The following is a 15,336-nucleotide window of genomic DNA, read 5'->3' as shown; positions in this document are numbered from 1 at the left end:
GCAAAGAATCACTGGAGATGATCACAATCACTGGAGATGATCACTGGAGAATCATAATCAATTGAGATGCTGAGGGAACCCTGAAGGCCAGAGCACAGATGGCATAATGGCACAGATACACGGTATTATCAGAGACAAAGTCCCAGCTAAGCACAGGAATTGAAGTCTAAGAAATAAAAAATCAGGTGAGTCAGGTAACAGCACTTCGTGTATATGAAAAACTATAAGCTATTTACCCAGCATCCCTAAGGATGGACGCTCAAAGGACAACCAACTGTGGGACATAGATTTTTTTTTTGTTTGGGAAATAATTTCCAAAATAAAGGTCATTAGCCTATGCCATCTTTGAGCTTTATCCCTTCCCTGGGCTTTAGAAGGTCCTAGGTGCACTGGGGTTCGGGATGAGGTAAAGATCAGTATGGGGTAAGAATGTTTGTAGGGCATATTACTTGGTAATTTTAAGAAGTAAGAGTTGGATAGTTTTAGGCTTTCATTAAAATGACCTAATAAGGGGTGCCTGAGTGGCTCAGTTAGTTAAGCAACTGGCTTTAGCTTGGGTCATGATCCCAAGGTCCTGGGATCGAGCCCCACATTGGGCTCCCTGCTCAGTGCAGAGCCTGCTTCTCCTTCTCCCTCTGTTGCTCTGCCTGCTTGTGCTCTCTCACTCTTTGTCAAATAAATAAATTTTTTAAAAAACAACTTTATTTTAAAAATGACCTAATAATACTGTTGGTGGGAATGCAAACTGGTGCAGTCACTCTGGAAAATGGTGTGGAGTTTCCTCAAAAAGTTCAAAATAGAGCTACCCTATGACCCAGCAATTGCACTGCTGGGTATTTACCTAAATGATACAAACACAGTGATTCAAAGGGCACATGTACCCCAATGTTTATAGCAGGAATGTCTACAATAACTAAAATATGGAAAGAACCCAGATATCCATCTACAGATGAATGGATAAAGAAGATGTGGCTCAGTGGGATATATATATATATATATATATATATATATATATATCTCACATCTTCTTTATATATATATATATATATATAATAGGTTTTTAGAACAATATATATATAACAAATATATAGGAATATAGAACAATATATATATATATATATATATATATCTCACATCTATATATATATATATATATATATATATAGTGGAATGCTACTCAGCCATCAAAATATATGAAATCTTGCCATTTGCAATGACGTGGATAGAACTAAAGGGTTTTATGCTAAGCAAAATAAGCGAATCAGAAAAAGAGAAAGAGAAATACCATAGGATTTCATTCATATGTGGACTTTAAGAAGCAAAGCAGATGGACATAAGGGAAGGGAAGAAAAATAAAATAACACAAAAACAGGGAGGCAAACCATAAGAGACTCTTAACTCTTGGAAACAAACTGAGGGTTGCTGGAGGGGGGGTGGATGGGAGGATGGGGTAATTGGGTGATGGGCATTAAGGAGGGCACTTGAAGTAATGAGCACTGGGTGTTGTATGCAACTGCTGAATCACTGAATTCTACCTCTGAACTATTAACAAAGTATATGTTCATTAAATCTAACTTAAATAAAAGATTTAAAAAAGAGAAAAATGACCTAATAATAATAACATGCAATAGTTACTCCTCCAGTTTATTGCGTGTGTATTTTTAAAGATTTATTTGAGTGGGGTAAGGGGCAGAGGGAGAGGGTCACAAACAGACTCTCAGCTGAGCATGGATCCTGACGCCGGGTGATCTCGGGACCCATGAGATCGGGACCCAGCAGTTCACAACCTGAGCTAAAACTAGGAGTCAGATGCTTAACTGACTGAACACAGGTACAGGCACCCCTGATGTATGTGTATGTGTGTGTATTTATAAAGAACATTAGGCTTCCATTGTCTTGTAACTCAACTTTTTCCCATCGAAGATATCAAAAACATTGTTCTAAAAACCTATTATTTTGGGGCGCCTGGGTGGCTCAGTGGGTTAAAGCCTCTGTCTTTGGCTCAGGTCATGATCCCGGGGTCCTGGGATCCAGCCCCGCATTGGGCTCTTTGCTCGGTGGGGAGCCTGCTTCCTCGTCTCTCTCTCCGCCTGCCTCTCTGCCTACATGTGATCTCTGTCTGTCAAATAAATAAATAAAATCTTTAAAAAAAAATCCTTAAAAAAAACCCTATTATTTTATAACATGATGTATACTATGATTTTAACAATTATCCTTTTAGGGTTGATGGAATGTTAACTGGTGATTTTATTTTCTTACTTTGTGTTTTCCACACTTTCTAAAGTTAACGTGTATTGTCTCAACTAGAAAACACTCAACTATAGAAAATAATTTCTTTCAACATTTTCATGCTTCATCCTGTTTCACCATTTTCTTTTTAAATCATTTTCAAAGTATTTTTTCACCCTAGAGTGTGTTGCTATAATAACTTTTGCCCAGTCACCACTAACTTCTAAAATCTGATTTTTTAATTGAAGAGATTTCAGTCAAGGGCTTTTCACGATAATTTCAATATTAGCTAAAGTTATATTTTTGACACAATCATTTATTTATCTCTAGAAGTACCCCAAACATGTGACATAAATCTGAGATTATGGCACAAATTTTTTCTTTTGGAGTCAAGACTCTACTCAGACTATTTGCAATTTAATAATGGAAAATGGCTTAGGGATATTAATCCAAGTACTGCATTTTACAGATAGCAAAACTGCTGCGGGCTATGTGAACTCTGGATGCAATGTTTGTTGGAGAAACACACACACAAAATCTCATTCAGGATTTCCAAATTTCCTTGTCAAGTTATCAGCACAAATCGTGTGCCTTTTCCCTCTCAAGGATTTGGCTTTCTTTTCCTTGTTATTTAGTAAATCCCCCCCAATAAATCCTGTATTAGTTTGTTCAGGCTGGCATTAAAAATACCACAGATTGCATGGTCTCAGTAAGAGAAATTTATTTTTTCACAGTGCTGGAGGCTACAAATCCCAAGATCAAGGTGTCCACAAGGTTCAGTTTCTGGTAAAATCTTTCCTTCTGGCTTGTAGATGGCCTTTTCTGGAGGTGTGTGCGCGTGCGCACACACACACACACACACACACACACAAACACACATTCAAAAAGAGAATGAGCAAGAGAGAGAGAGCACACCAGCATTCTGGTGTCTCTTCTTATAAGGATACTGATTCCATCTTATCAGGGCCTACCTTTATAACCTCACTTAACCTTACTTGACTCCTTACAAGTCCCTTTTCAGATTCAGCCACAAGGGGAGTTAGGGCTTCAACATATAAATGGGGCCACACATTCAGTCCATAACAAACCCTCTGCACAGAAGTTCAAGAAGTAATGTCACATCATTGGGTTTCATAGTACACGTTCTAACAATACTTGGTAATTAGTTATCTGTATCTTCTGGCCTTTCATAGTGGTCATGGTTCCTCTTGTTCTGTACTGAATTTGTTTCATTATTCATTCGTTTTTTTGAAAGAAAAACAAAAGCTTGGATATCCAATCTGGTGCCTTGATATTGAAGGTAATATGTCTGTATAGGAAAGTATCTGGCATATTTGGATCTAAAACTATTAGTAACTTCTGATCAAATGGTCTTTCTTTAGGGCTTATTCTGACAGTTTCACAGCATTAGTCCCTCACCACACCATCTTTTGTGAATTTTGGTCTTTTTTTTTTTTTTTTTTTTTTGGTCTCTTCAGACAATACTCAGTGTTTTGCACCTACCTTACTGATTGTTTCTTCTGTTTTCCCAACTAACTCTTCCTTTGGCTTGTACTGTGCACCCATAGGCTGAATTCTATTGATCTTTTTATTCCAGGTCTTGAAGATTTCATATAATCCACTCTACATCTATATCTCTATGTGGGCCACTCTCATATATATGTCCTTAGCCCTAACCTGCCCTGTAGGCTTCTTCTCACTCCCGCCTCCAATGTTTACTGAATAATTGCATTTTGATTTCTTTCTTTCATCCCAATTCAGCATGCCCCAATCTGATCATTTCCTAGAAAATCAGCTTCTTTTTGTCTGGTCGCAGGAGCCAAAAGAACTCTGTACTTTTGTTCCACTGATTGATTGATTGATATAGTTAGAATTTACTGAGCACCTGCTATGTCAGACATTATGCTTGCTGATGCTTATATACAATTAATCACCAAATGTTATTTTTCTGTAATGTCCTTCATGAGTGTCTGGATCTTTTCCAATTTCAACTAGTTGTTTCATGTTTGGATTTTTTCAGCATCTCCTACCTGATGAGCCCCTAATTATCTTTCAAGATCCTATTTAAAAGTCACCACCTCTGATGTAGGTTGGCTTGTGGGCTCCCATGATATACATTTAAGGCTTAACTACTGATGTCTTTTTGACCATGACCTCAATTGGAAAAACAGGCATACATGGAACACATTGCAGACTCAATTCCAGACCACTGCAATAAAGCAAATACTGCAATAAAGTGAGTCAAATAAATTTTTGGTCTCCAAAGCATATAAAAGTTTATACTATATTACACTATACTGTATTACCCTCTACTGTAGTGTATTAAGTGTTCAATAGCATCACTAGAGAAAAAGTATATCTCTTAATTTAAAAATATTGCTAAAAAATGCTAACCATCATATGAGCTTTCACATGGTAGTACTCACTGTGTAGATCACCATAAAAAACATTTTAATAGTGAAAAAGTTTGAAATATGAAAATTACCCAAATGTGACAGACACATGAGAAGTGAGCAAATGCTATTGGAAAAATGATGCCAATAGACTTGCTCAATGCAGGGATGCCATAAACCTTCCATTTGTAAAAAACACAGTATCTTCAAAACTGAAGTACGATAACATGAGGTATGCCTGTAAAATCTCTGCAGATGTAATCGAGTTAAGATGAGGCCGCACTGGAATAAGACTGGTGTCCTTATAAGAAGAGGGAAATTTGGACACAGGAACATAGAATATAGGCCTGGTGAAGATGATGGCAGAGATTGGAGTGATGCAACCACAAGCCAAGGAAATCCAAGGACTGCCAACACCAGAAGAGAGGCATGGGACAGATTATCCGTGAGAACCTCCATAAGGAACTAAGCCCCTGACAACTTCATTTCAGACTTGTGGCCTCCAGAACTGTAAATGAAGACATTTCTGTTGTTTTAAGCCACCAGTTTGTGCTAATTTATTACAGCAGTACTAGCAAACTAAAACACTGTGAAGCCATTTATAATCTTCCCAAAGCTCTCATTTCTTTTGCAGTCTCCACATTTACCATGATTTTTTTTTTTTTTTTTACCTTGCTACTCAATGTCGCTTAAGTGAAGGAAAAATGTCACTTAAAATTATTAGCACAGGGTGCCTGGGTGGCTCAGTTGTTAAGTGTCTGCCTTTGGCTCAGGTCATGATCCCAGGGTCCTGGGATCAAGCCCCACATGGGGGGGGTGGAGCCTGCTCAACAGGAAGCATGCTTCTCCCTCTCCCACTCCCTTTGCTTGTATTCCCTCTCTCGCTGTGTGTCTCTCTGTCAAATTCATAAATAAAATCTTTAAAAAAATTATTAGCACTAATTTTATCATTGATCCTTATACGGCATAATACCAGTTTTAAAGGCAAGCTCATAAAGATCACCAAAATCAGTTTGTATTTCCTAGCCTGTATATACATAAGCATTTCATTCTTACTAGAACTGTGGAACAGCTATATACAACAAACTCAAAATATTTTTATCTTACTTCTTGAGATGTACACATTCTACTAACACTCTTTACCTTCAGCTTACTGGCAAGGATGTACAGGAAAAGAAATTATGGTTGGCCCTCTTTTCCTTTCCCTCAATAGCTTCATTTTAGTGTTAGTAATTGGCTAATATTGGGAAGTAACACAAGTGAAAAAGGATAGGCTAGGATTGCTTGGACATTCATGCTTCTTAGAACACCACCGCCTTATTTTTGCATTCATAGTAAGTTCCGATTGGTAAGGAGAGATTGGTAAAACAGTCCTTCGCACTGTCTGTGCCCTCCCATCCCTGTCTCATTCTTTGTCACCTGTATCTTAACCCTAAGCTTCGCCCCTCACCTGAACCTACCCGCATCACTTCAGTCTTCTCTGGTTGGCGCTTGTCTTCTGTGCTCATGGGGCACTACCTCATTCGGAAAGCCTGGCTAATAGAAAGTGCTCAAGAAATTTAGGGAATATTATTAATATTAAAAATAATAAAAAGTGTATCTCCCGTGTGATTACTGAAGGACCATGTGAATGAGCTGAGTATTTGTTGCAAGAACAGATGGATGGGACCTCGCTTCTATCACTTTCAGCAACTCTCCAGGTCAGAGGATTTAAAAAAGCTTGTCGAGGGAAAATCTGAGAAAAGCTGCATTTTAGATGACGCCGAGAACGTCATTCATTTTCTCTCCCGCCCCAAGCTGAAGCAACCTCCTCGCTCCCAGCCTTCCCGCAGCGCCGGGGGAGCGCATCGATGAGCGCGGGCTGCGCTCGGCTAGTTGGGGCTGGAGCGCTTCATCCCGGAAGTGGCTTGAAGGCCGTTGAGTTCGGCGTCGTTGCCCTAGCTCGGCGGGGTCGCTGGGGTGCTGCTGCCGACATGGCCAACCCCGACCCCCGCTACCCCTGCTCCTCCATCGAGGATGATTTCAACTACGGCAGCTGCGTGGCCTCGGCCAGTGTGCACATCCGAATGGGTGCGTCCTCCCATCCCCCTCGTCCCTTCCCATTCCCCTCCCCCCTCCCCTTCCCCCAGCCCGGTCCCTGCGGGCGGCTCCGCGCCGAGCCTGCTGCGCTGTCGGCCTCTAGGGGTGGCTTTCGGCTTCCGCCGGCAGCTCCTCCCGGGGCCCGGCTCGCTGGCTGAGCGCAGCTCCCGTGGGGTTCAGAGGAAAGCCTTGCTTGCGGCTCCCCGCCCCGCCCCCCGGGCTCCGCGGAAGAGCGCCCTCCCCCGGGAGTCGGGAAGAAGCGCTCCCGGGGAGAGCGCGGCCCTGGGGAGGCGCGGTGGTCGGGTAGTTGCGCGCTCCCTTCGGGAACCGGAGCTGAAGCCCATCCCGCTTTATTTATTTATTTTATTTATTTATTTTTTTTTAAAGATTTTATTTATTTATTTGACAGAGAGAGATCACAAGTAGGCAGAGAGGCAGACAGAGAGAGAGAGAGAGAGGAAGCAGGCTCACCACCGAGCAGAGAGCCCGATGTGGGGCTTGATCCCAGGATCCTGACATCAGGACCCGAGCTGAAGGCAGAGGCTTAACCCACTGCGCCACCCAGGCACCCCAAGCCCATCCTGCTTTAATCCTGACTTCCTCCCCCTACAAAGGGACATGAAAACTTCGGCAGCCTTTATTTGGCATCTTGATATTAAAAGAAATGCAGGGTTACTTTTTAAGGTGAAAAGTTTATTAGGTGGTTACTGTGACATGCACCTGAATGCAGTTATTTGCTTACATGTTTTTGGTTTAGGGGTGTGATCGCGTTTCAAGTTTCTGTATACTCGGGTGTGTCCTTTGCTGGGTTGTAGGATGTGTGGGGACAGGGACCCTCTCTGTTCTTCTTCACTATTTGGAGTCTGCAAGACCTAGAACTCAACATAAGTTTGAGATTTAATTGAGGCGGTTGCTGGAAATGGAAGCTTTAGAGACCAATCAAAATGCAGTATTAGTTTTAAGTTATTATGCAGTATTGACTGAATTTAAAATGCTTTAAAAATATAAAATGCTTAGTTTCACGTAAGTGGAGTTCATTGTCCGTTCTAGTTCAGCCAGTTCATTCAGAGGTTGTCCCATATTTTCATTCTGTTCCCGTGGCTGGAACTTATTCTGGAAAAAGAATTAGGACAATCTGATGCGCTAAGAATCTTGATCCCTGACATCTATGATATTTCTGGAATTGAATTTTGGAATGATTTTGGCATATGAGCATAGTTTTTTCAATTAAATTTTTAATTGTGGTGAAACACATTTCCTTAAAAATGTACGTTCTTAACCATATTTAAATGTACAGTTCAGTAGGTATTCACCTAGTTGTACAACCAGTCTCCAGGACTTTTTAATCTTCTAAAACTGAAATTCTGTATCATCAAAGAACTTGCTGTTTTCCCCTCTCCCAGTGCCTGGCAATGATCATTCTACTTTCTGCTTTATGAATTTGGCTCCACTAGATACCTCATGTAAGTGGAACCATACGGTGTGTCTCTTTTTGTGACTGGTTTATTTCAGATAGCGTGTTTTTAGGTTGTATCCATTTTTTTTTTTTTTTTAAGAGAGGGAGGTTGGGGGAGGGGCCGAGGGAGAGGGAGAGAGAGAGAATATTAAGCCCCATGCCTGGGGCAGAGCCCATCTTGGGGCTGGATTTCACAACTCTTGAGAACTGACCTAGGCCAAACTCAAGAGTCTGACACTTAACACACTGAGGCACCAGATGCCCCAGGGTGTATCAATTTTGTAGCATGTGTTACACTTTGCTTTTTAAGGCTGAATAATTTTCCATTGTGTGACAAAATCACATTTTGTTTTTCTGTTTAGCCACTTGTAGACACTTGGATAGCTTCCACCTCACTAGGAATCACTGCTATAAACATGTGTATACAATACCCACGTGGGATCCTGCTTTCAGTTGTTTTGTCTGTATACCCAGAAGTGGGATTGCTGGATCATATGTGTTTTAGTGAAAAACCCATTTTTTCCCACCTGAGTAGGGTAAGAACCAGTTCTTCCTCCTGTGTTTCTCCTTTATTACTTACACAGAACACTTCAGTTTTGATACTTGTGGTCACCAAAAGTATGTGTGTGTGTGTGTGTGTGTGTGTGTGTGTGTGTGTATGTTTTCCCTATATCAGGCAGGTCTCCATGACACCCGCTCAGTGTCATGAACTCATGAGACTCGTGAGACATGAGTCTGAACTCAGTTCTGATGCTCTCTCTGAGTGGATAGTATCAGATCCCCCAGGTTAAGGTCTCAGTCCCATTGAAGACTGCTCTCACGCCACTTCAGATGCCTGTTGCAAGTAATAGGTCCCCAGGTTACCCATAACTTGTCAGACTTGGCTATACATTGAAGGTTCCCATGACTCCCTTTTTGGTTTTGATGAATTTACTAGAGCAGCTCACGGAACTCAAGGAAACATTTATATTTAGCAGTTTATTAAAAGATACAGGTAAACAGCCAGATGAAGAGAGATATAGTGGGAGGTCTGGGAGGAGGTCTGCACCAAGTACAGGTGCTTCTGTCCCCACAGAGTTGAGTTGTGTCATCCTTCCAGCATGTGGATGCATTCACCAACCTGGAAGCTCTCTAGACCCCATACTCATAATATTTTATGGAGGCTTCCTCATTTAGGGATATCAGTTATTAGCCCCATATTCAACCTTTTCTCTTCTCCCCACTTCGGCAGGGCTGAAAATTCTGCACTTGCTTATGGCTTGTTCTTTCTGGTGACCAGCCCTCATCTAAGAGCTCATGTGGGATCACCTCAGTAGAACAAAAGACACACCTGTTACACAGAAAATTATAAGGGTTTCAGGAACCCTGTGTCAGCAACTGGGGTGAAAGACCAAATGTTAGGACAAAAGATTTTTTTTGTTCATTGCTCTTATCAGTTCGGAAGTTACAAGGGTTTCAAGTGCCAGGAAGCTGGGGCAGAAACCAATATATATTTTGTATCATCTCATGGTATGGTAATTGTATTTTTAGTGTTTTAGGGAATTAAGATACTGTCTTACATTGCGACAACACCATTTTCTATTCTAACTGACATTGCATAAGTGTTGCAGTTTCTCTACATTCTCACTGACACTTGTTCTTTTCCCTGTTTCTCTGAAGGTAGCCATCCACATGGGTATGAGGTGATACCTCATTGTGGTTTTGCTTTGCATTTCCCTAATAATTAGTAATGTTCAGCATCTTTTCATATACTTATGGGACATTTGTATCTTCTTTGTAAAAATGTTTTTTAAATACTTCGCCCTTTTTTAAGATGGACTTAATTTTTTTAAGCAGTTTAGGTTCACAGCAAACTGAGTGGGAAGTACAGAGTTCCTGCATAACCTGTTCCTGCTCGTACATAACTTTTCCCACTTTGTTATAATCCATGAGCCTAAGCTGACACGTTATCACCCAGAGTCCATAGTTTAGAGTTCACTCTCACTATTGTACATCCTATGGGTTTTGATAAATGCGTAATGACAAAGATCCCCCATTATAGAATTATATGGGATAGTTTCATTGCCTTAAAACCCCTCTATGCTCTGCCTGTTCATCCTTCCCTCCCACCAGCCCCTGTAACCAGTGATCTTTCTACTGTCTCCATAGTTTTACCTTTTATAGAATGTTGTATAGTTGGAATCATACAGTATATAGCCTTTTCAGATTGATTTCTTTAACTTAGTAATGTGCATTCAAGATTTCTCCATCATATCTTTTCATGGCTTGATGGCTTATTTCTCTTTGGTGCTGAATAATAGTCTATTGTCAGCATGTACTTCAGTTTACTCATTCCTCTACTGAAGGACATCTTGGTTGCCTCCAAATTTTGGCAATTATGGCTAAAGTTACTATATAAACCTCCATGTGTAGATTGTTTTGTAGTCACAAGTTTTCAGCTCATTTGGATAAATGCCAAGGAGTATGATTGCTGGATTGTATGATGAGAATATGTTTAGTTCTGTAAGACATTGCTAGAGCACAGTTGCTGGAACTTGTAAGAGTGCGATTAGTTTTGTAAGAAACTGTCAAACCATCCTCCAAAATAGCTATACCACTTTGCATTCCAGCAGCAATGCATGAGAGTTCCTGTTGCTAGACATTCTTGTCAGCATTTGGTGGTGTCAGGTTTTGGATTTCAGCTATTCTAATAGGTGTGTAGTGTTTTAATTTGCATTTCCCTGATGTATGATGTTGAGCATCTTTCCATATGTTATTTGCTATCTGTATATTTTGTTCAGTGAGGTGTCTGTTTAGGTCTTTTGCCTGCTTTTTCAGTGAGTTGTTCATTTTCATATGGTTGAGTTTGTATATTTTGGATAACAGTAGTTTTATCAGATGCATCTTTGCAAATGTTTTCTGTTAGTCTGTGGCATCTCATTCTCTTGACTTTGCCCATATTTTAATTGGGTTATTTATTTTTTTGTTATTGAATTGTAAGAATTCCTTATATATTCTAGATATTAACCTCTTATATATAATGACTTAAAATTCTCTCCCATTCTCTAGGTTGCCTTTTTACTATGTTGATTACATCCTTTGGTGTACAGAGTTTTAAATGTTGATGTAGGACAATTTATCTATTTTTACTTTTGTTGCCTATGCTTTTAGTGTCATATTCAAGAAATCATTGCCAAACCCAATATCATGAAGCTTTTCCCCTGTGTTTTTTTCCTAGGGGTTTTTACAGTTTTAAGTCTGATGTTTAGGCCTTGAAGTTATTTTGAGTTAATATTTGGGTATGACATAAAGTAAGGGTTCAACTTGATTCTTTCACATGTGGCTATCCAGTTTTCCTAGCACTGTTTATTGAAGAGATAGGGCTTTCCTTCATTGAATGGTGTTGGCATTCTTGTTGAAAATCACTTGACCATATATGCACAGGTTTACTTTTGGTCTTCTGTTCCATTGTTCTGTATGTCTGTCTTGCTAGTATTTGTTGATGAGTTTCAAGTCAGTATTCACCAAGGATATTGGTTTGTAGTTTTTTCTTCTAGTGTCTTTGGCTTTGATATTGGGGTAAAGCTGGTTTATAGAATGAATTTGGGAGTACTCTTTCCTCTTCAGCTTTTTGGGATAGTTTGTGGAAGATTGGTTTTCAAACTCAGCTTTTTACTATATGTTTGCTTAAACCAGTAAGGCACTTCAGATTCCATTCATCTGTGAAGTGCACAGTGATGATGTGACGATGTAATACATTAGAGTAATTAAGAATTGTTACTGCAAGAACACCCAGGGGATTAGAACTCCTGGCTATGGCATAGATTCCAGAGGGAACATGAGGGTCTCTGCTGATCCCAAACATGATAAAGAAAGAGAATCAGTTACTTCAGGGAAGGACAGGGATAGACAACTGCAGCTAGTGCGGCAAATTACATTTCTGTGGAGGTGGTATCAGATGTGTGAATAGAAGGCAGTTATTAGAGAAATCTTAGTGAGTTAGGATACTGCCATTTAGGAAAATTTTGAATCATTAATATTCATTTCATAGATACACTACATTTTTTTAAAAGTACATTTTATTGAATGTAAAGGAAGTGAGGAAATTAAAGTTTTGGAAGTCTCAGTTGCTGTCCTTAAGGCATTAGTTGGGTAAGCCAGTGGTCAAACTAATCTGTGATAGCAACTTAATGAAATTCTAAAGTGCCAAGTCTGGAGGGAATTTAAGGAAGGAAGTGAGAGTTGTGTAAACCAGAATAATCTAGGCAAGTTTCAAGGAGGAAGTAGAATCCCAGTGGAGGGCTGGTTTGGATATATAAATGCTGAAAAAATTTTGTAATAACAATATTGTTATTTTCTCTGGAATTACAGTCCCTAACATAATATACACATATGTTTTACAGAAAACTAAGTTTCCAAACACTTGTCTAAAATAGCATAGTTCTTGAGAGTGAGGCAGGGGAACTAGAAACCAGGTTTCATAATCCCTAGGTGAATGCTCTTTCCACATGTCTACGTATGTAGATTGTTTTTAAAGAAATAATAAGCCTTATACTTGATTTACCTCCGTAGGTCTCAACGTCACTATAACAATGCTGATCAAATACCAGAAACTCAATAATTCATGAATATTAAATAATGCAGGAGCATTTTACTTAGGAGCTCTGATAATTGAGCTGGTAATTAAGCTGACTACGTCTGTATTAAAAAACTGGTTCTCATCTGTCTCTTGTTCTTTACTAAATAAATGGTAAAACAAAGTGAACCCTCCCTCTGACTTTTAAAGCAGGATAAGTTAGGTAACCTAATGCCTTAAGGAGAACCACTGTGACTTCAAAATTTTACTTCCTCACTGCCTTTAGATGCGTAAAAAAGAGGTTCCTTTAAAAATGTAATGCATATGTTTTCTGGGAAATGCTTTCGGAACATCATATCTAAAATGTCATTACTCATTGGTGGAAAGCACAAATCGTGAAGCTACAGGAAAGTTATGTGAGAATGAATTTCTGAGTAAGTCTCTGTCTTGAGCTCTTTACAGTACCAATTAACCTAGTTTATGTAACTAGTTGTAATATATATGTAGCATAGTAGTCTATTAAGCTAGTCTGTTTTAGCTATGTGTATATTTGTGAAACACTAAAACATACTATTTTATAGACTCAGAAGCACAACATTATAATCTTTGGGATGATATTATACGTTACTACAACTTATTTTCATTTACAATTTTTTTTTTATTTAAAAAAAGCAGTACATGTAGCTTTATCAGTCTCCAAAGAGATTGTACCTGTTGACTCCTGACAAACAATATATGAGGGTACTTTTTTGCACCCTCACCAACACGGAATATCATCAGACTCTTTTCTTATTTGGCAGTCTGTTGGATCAGGGGTTGGCAAACATTTTCTACAAATTGCCAAATGGTGAACATTTTCAGCTTTGTGGGGCCACGAGGCCTCTGTTGCAACTAATCAGCTCTACCTTTGGAGTGCAGAAGCAGCTGGAGATGATACATACACGATATATACTTGGGAGCACTATCTTGCCCAAGAAAATTTTACTTACAAAATCCAATGGTGGGCTCCAGTTAGCCCAGGAGCCTTAGGTTACTGACTCTCCTGGTAGGTAAAAAATATTGCCTTGTTTTAATTTGCATTTCTTTAGCTCTGTAAGTAAAGATGAGCATTTTCCTTTATTTACAAAACTATTGGGCCTTGTACTGATATTATGATATAGCAGTGACCAGACAACATTTCAGTCTTTATGAATTGTAATTTGGCAGCAGTATAAGTAAGGAATGGTCAGGGAACGCACTCTTAAAGGAGATGGTGGTTGTGATGAGAAGCAGCTAGCTACATTTATTAATGATCTATTGCTTTATAAAGAATTATCCTTAAACTTAGTAACTTAGAACAACATATAGTTATTGTCTCACAGTTTCTGAGGGTCAGGATTCTGGGAGAGGTTTGACTTGGTTCTGGCTCAAGGTGTCTCATGAGATTCTAGCCAAGATGGGGACTTTGGCTGTAGTCAGCTGAAGGCATGAGTGGACTGGAGGATCTTCCTGAAAATCTTCCTCATGTGGATGTTGACAGAAGGCCCCTCAGTTCTTTGCCACATGAACTTCTTCATAGGCCCCTGTGTGTCCTTATGGCATGGAACCTAGCTTCCTCCAGAGCATGTGATCCATTAGAGAGCAACAAGGAAGCCACAGTGTCTTTACTGAACTAAGTCATGGTACTCACGCACCATCACATCTCCTTCTTGTATTCATTTGAAGCAAGTTACTAAGTCCAGTCCACACTCCAGGGGAGGGGATTTAGGCCTCACCTTTAGAAGGTAAGTGTCAAATAATTGGTGGGCCAAATAAAATAATTGTTTTAAACTACCACAGCCTTTTCTCTGGTTACAGATTTTTCTGTTTTCCACTTGAAAGGCTAATACCCTCAGAAAGTCTTATTCGAGTATAGCTTCAATGCAAGATCCAGCATTTTTGTCATCTAAATAAATTTCAGATGTGAATGAGGCCTCTTGGGTGTAGTTTCTTAAGTATATCCTCTGAGTATATTTCCTTTTGAAGACTTCGGAACTAAAGAGACAAATTGATCTGTACCCACACCCCCAGTATGTGGTGGTTGGACAGGCATAATGTGGTGGTATTTTTTTCCAATAAAATTTCTTAGAACCTTTTTGGATTTCCTGTGGTTCTTCTTGAGGTTCATTCTGGTAGATAAAAGCTACACCGAGAAATGTCTTGGAGTCAGCTTAGAGAAGAGATGGCTTCCTCAAGCTTCTCAGAAGCCCTGTGTTTGAATGGTTTTTCTGAGGTGCAAAATTAGATATTTGTGAGTTTTTTTTTTTTTAAACTTTCACATTTTCCCTTTTATTATTTATTTTTTTTTTAAAGATTTTATTTATTAATTTGACAGAGAGAAATCACAAGTAGACAGAGAGGCAGCCAGAGAGAGAGAGAGGGAAGCAGGCTCTCTGCCGAGCAGAGAGCCCGATGCGGGACTCGATCCCAGGACTCTGAGATCATGACCTGAGCCGAAGGCAGCGGCTTAACCCACTGAGCCACCCAGGCGCCCCCGATATTTGTGAGTTTTAACAAAGGATTTTACAATCACATCCTTTGTCTCTGCTCTTGTATTTTAGTATAAGCAGCAAGAGGCCAGCAAGTACCTTCAGTATTTTGTCTGG

At 39.7% G+C, this 15,336-nt stretch overlaps 1 protein-coding gene across 1 annotated transcript in view; it reads left to right on the top strand.

The window, feature by feature from the left end:
• Positions 1-6,494: 6,494 nt before the first annotated feature.
• The window catches only part of TMBIM4 (transmembrane BAX inhibitor motif containing 4), a 28,974-nt gene continuing 20,132 nt past the window's right edge, over positions 6,495-15,336 (top strand). Inside the window, exon 1 of the mRNA XM_045072993.1 lies at positions 6,495-6,692. Coding sequence (XP_044928928.1) covers positions 6,596-6,692 — 97 coding nt within the window. The 5' untranslated portion in view covers positions 6,495-6,595. The remainder of the gene's footprint in view (positions 6,693-15,336) is intronic.

Source organism: Mustela putorius, unplaced genomic scaffold (genome assembly GCF_011764305.1).
Source record: "Mustela putorius furo isolate JIRA1106 unplaced genomic scaffold, ASM1176430v1.1 tig00537227_pilon_pilon_pilon, whole genome shotgun sequence".
NCBI lineage: Eukaryota > Metazoa > Chordata > Mammalia > Carnivora > Mustelidae > Mustela > Mustela putorius.
Note: the sequence above shows the minus strand (reverse complement) of the source record. Positions and strands in the feature narration are given on the sequence as shown.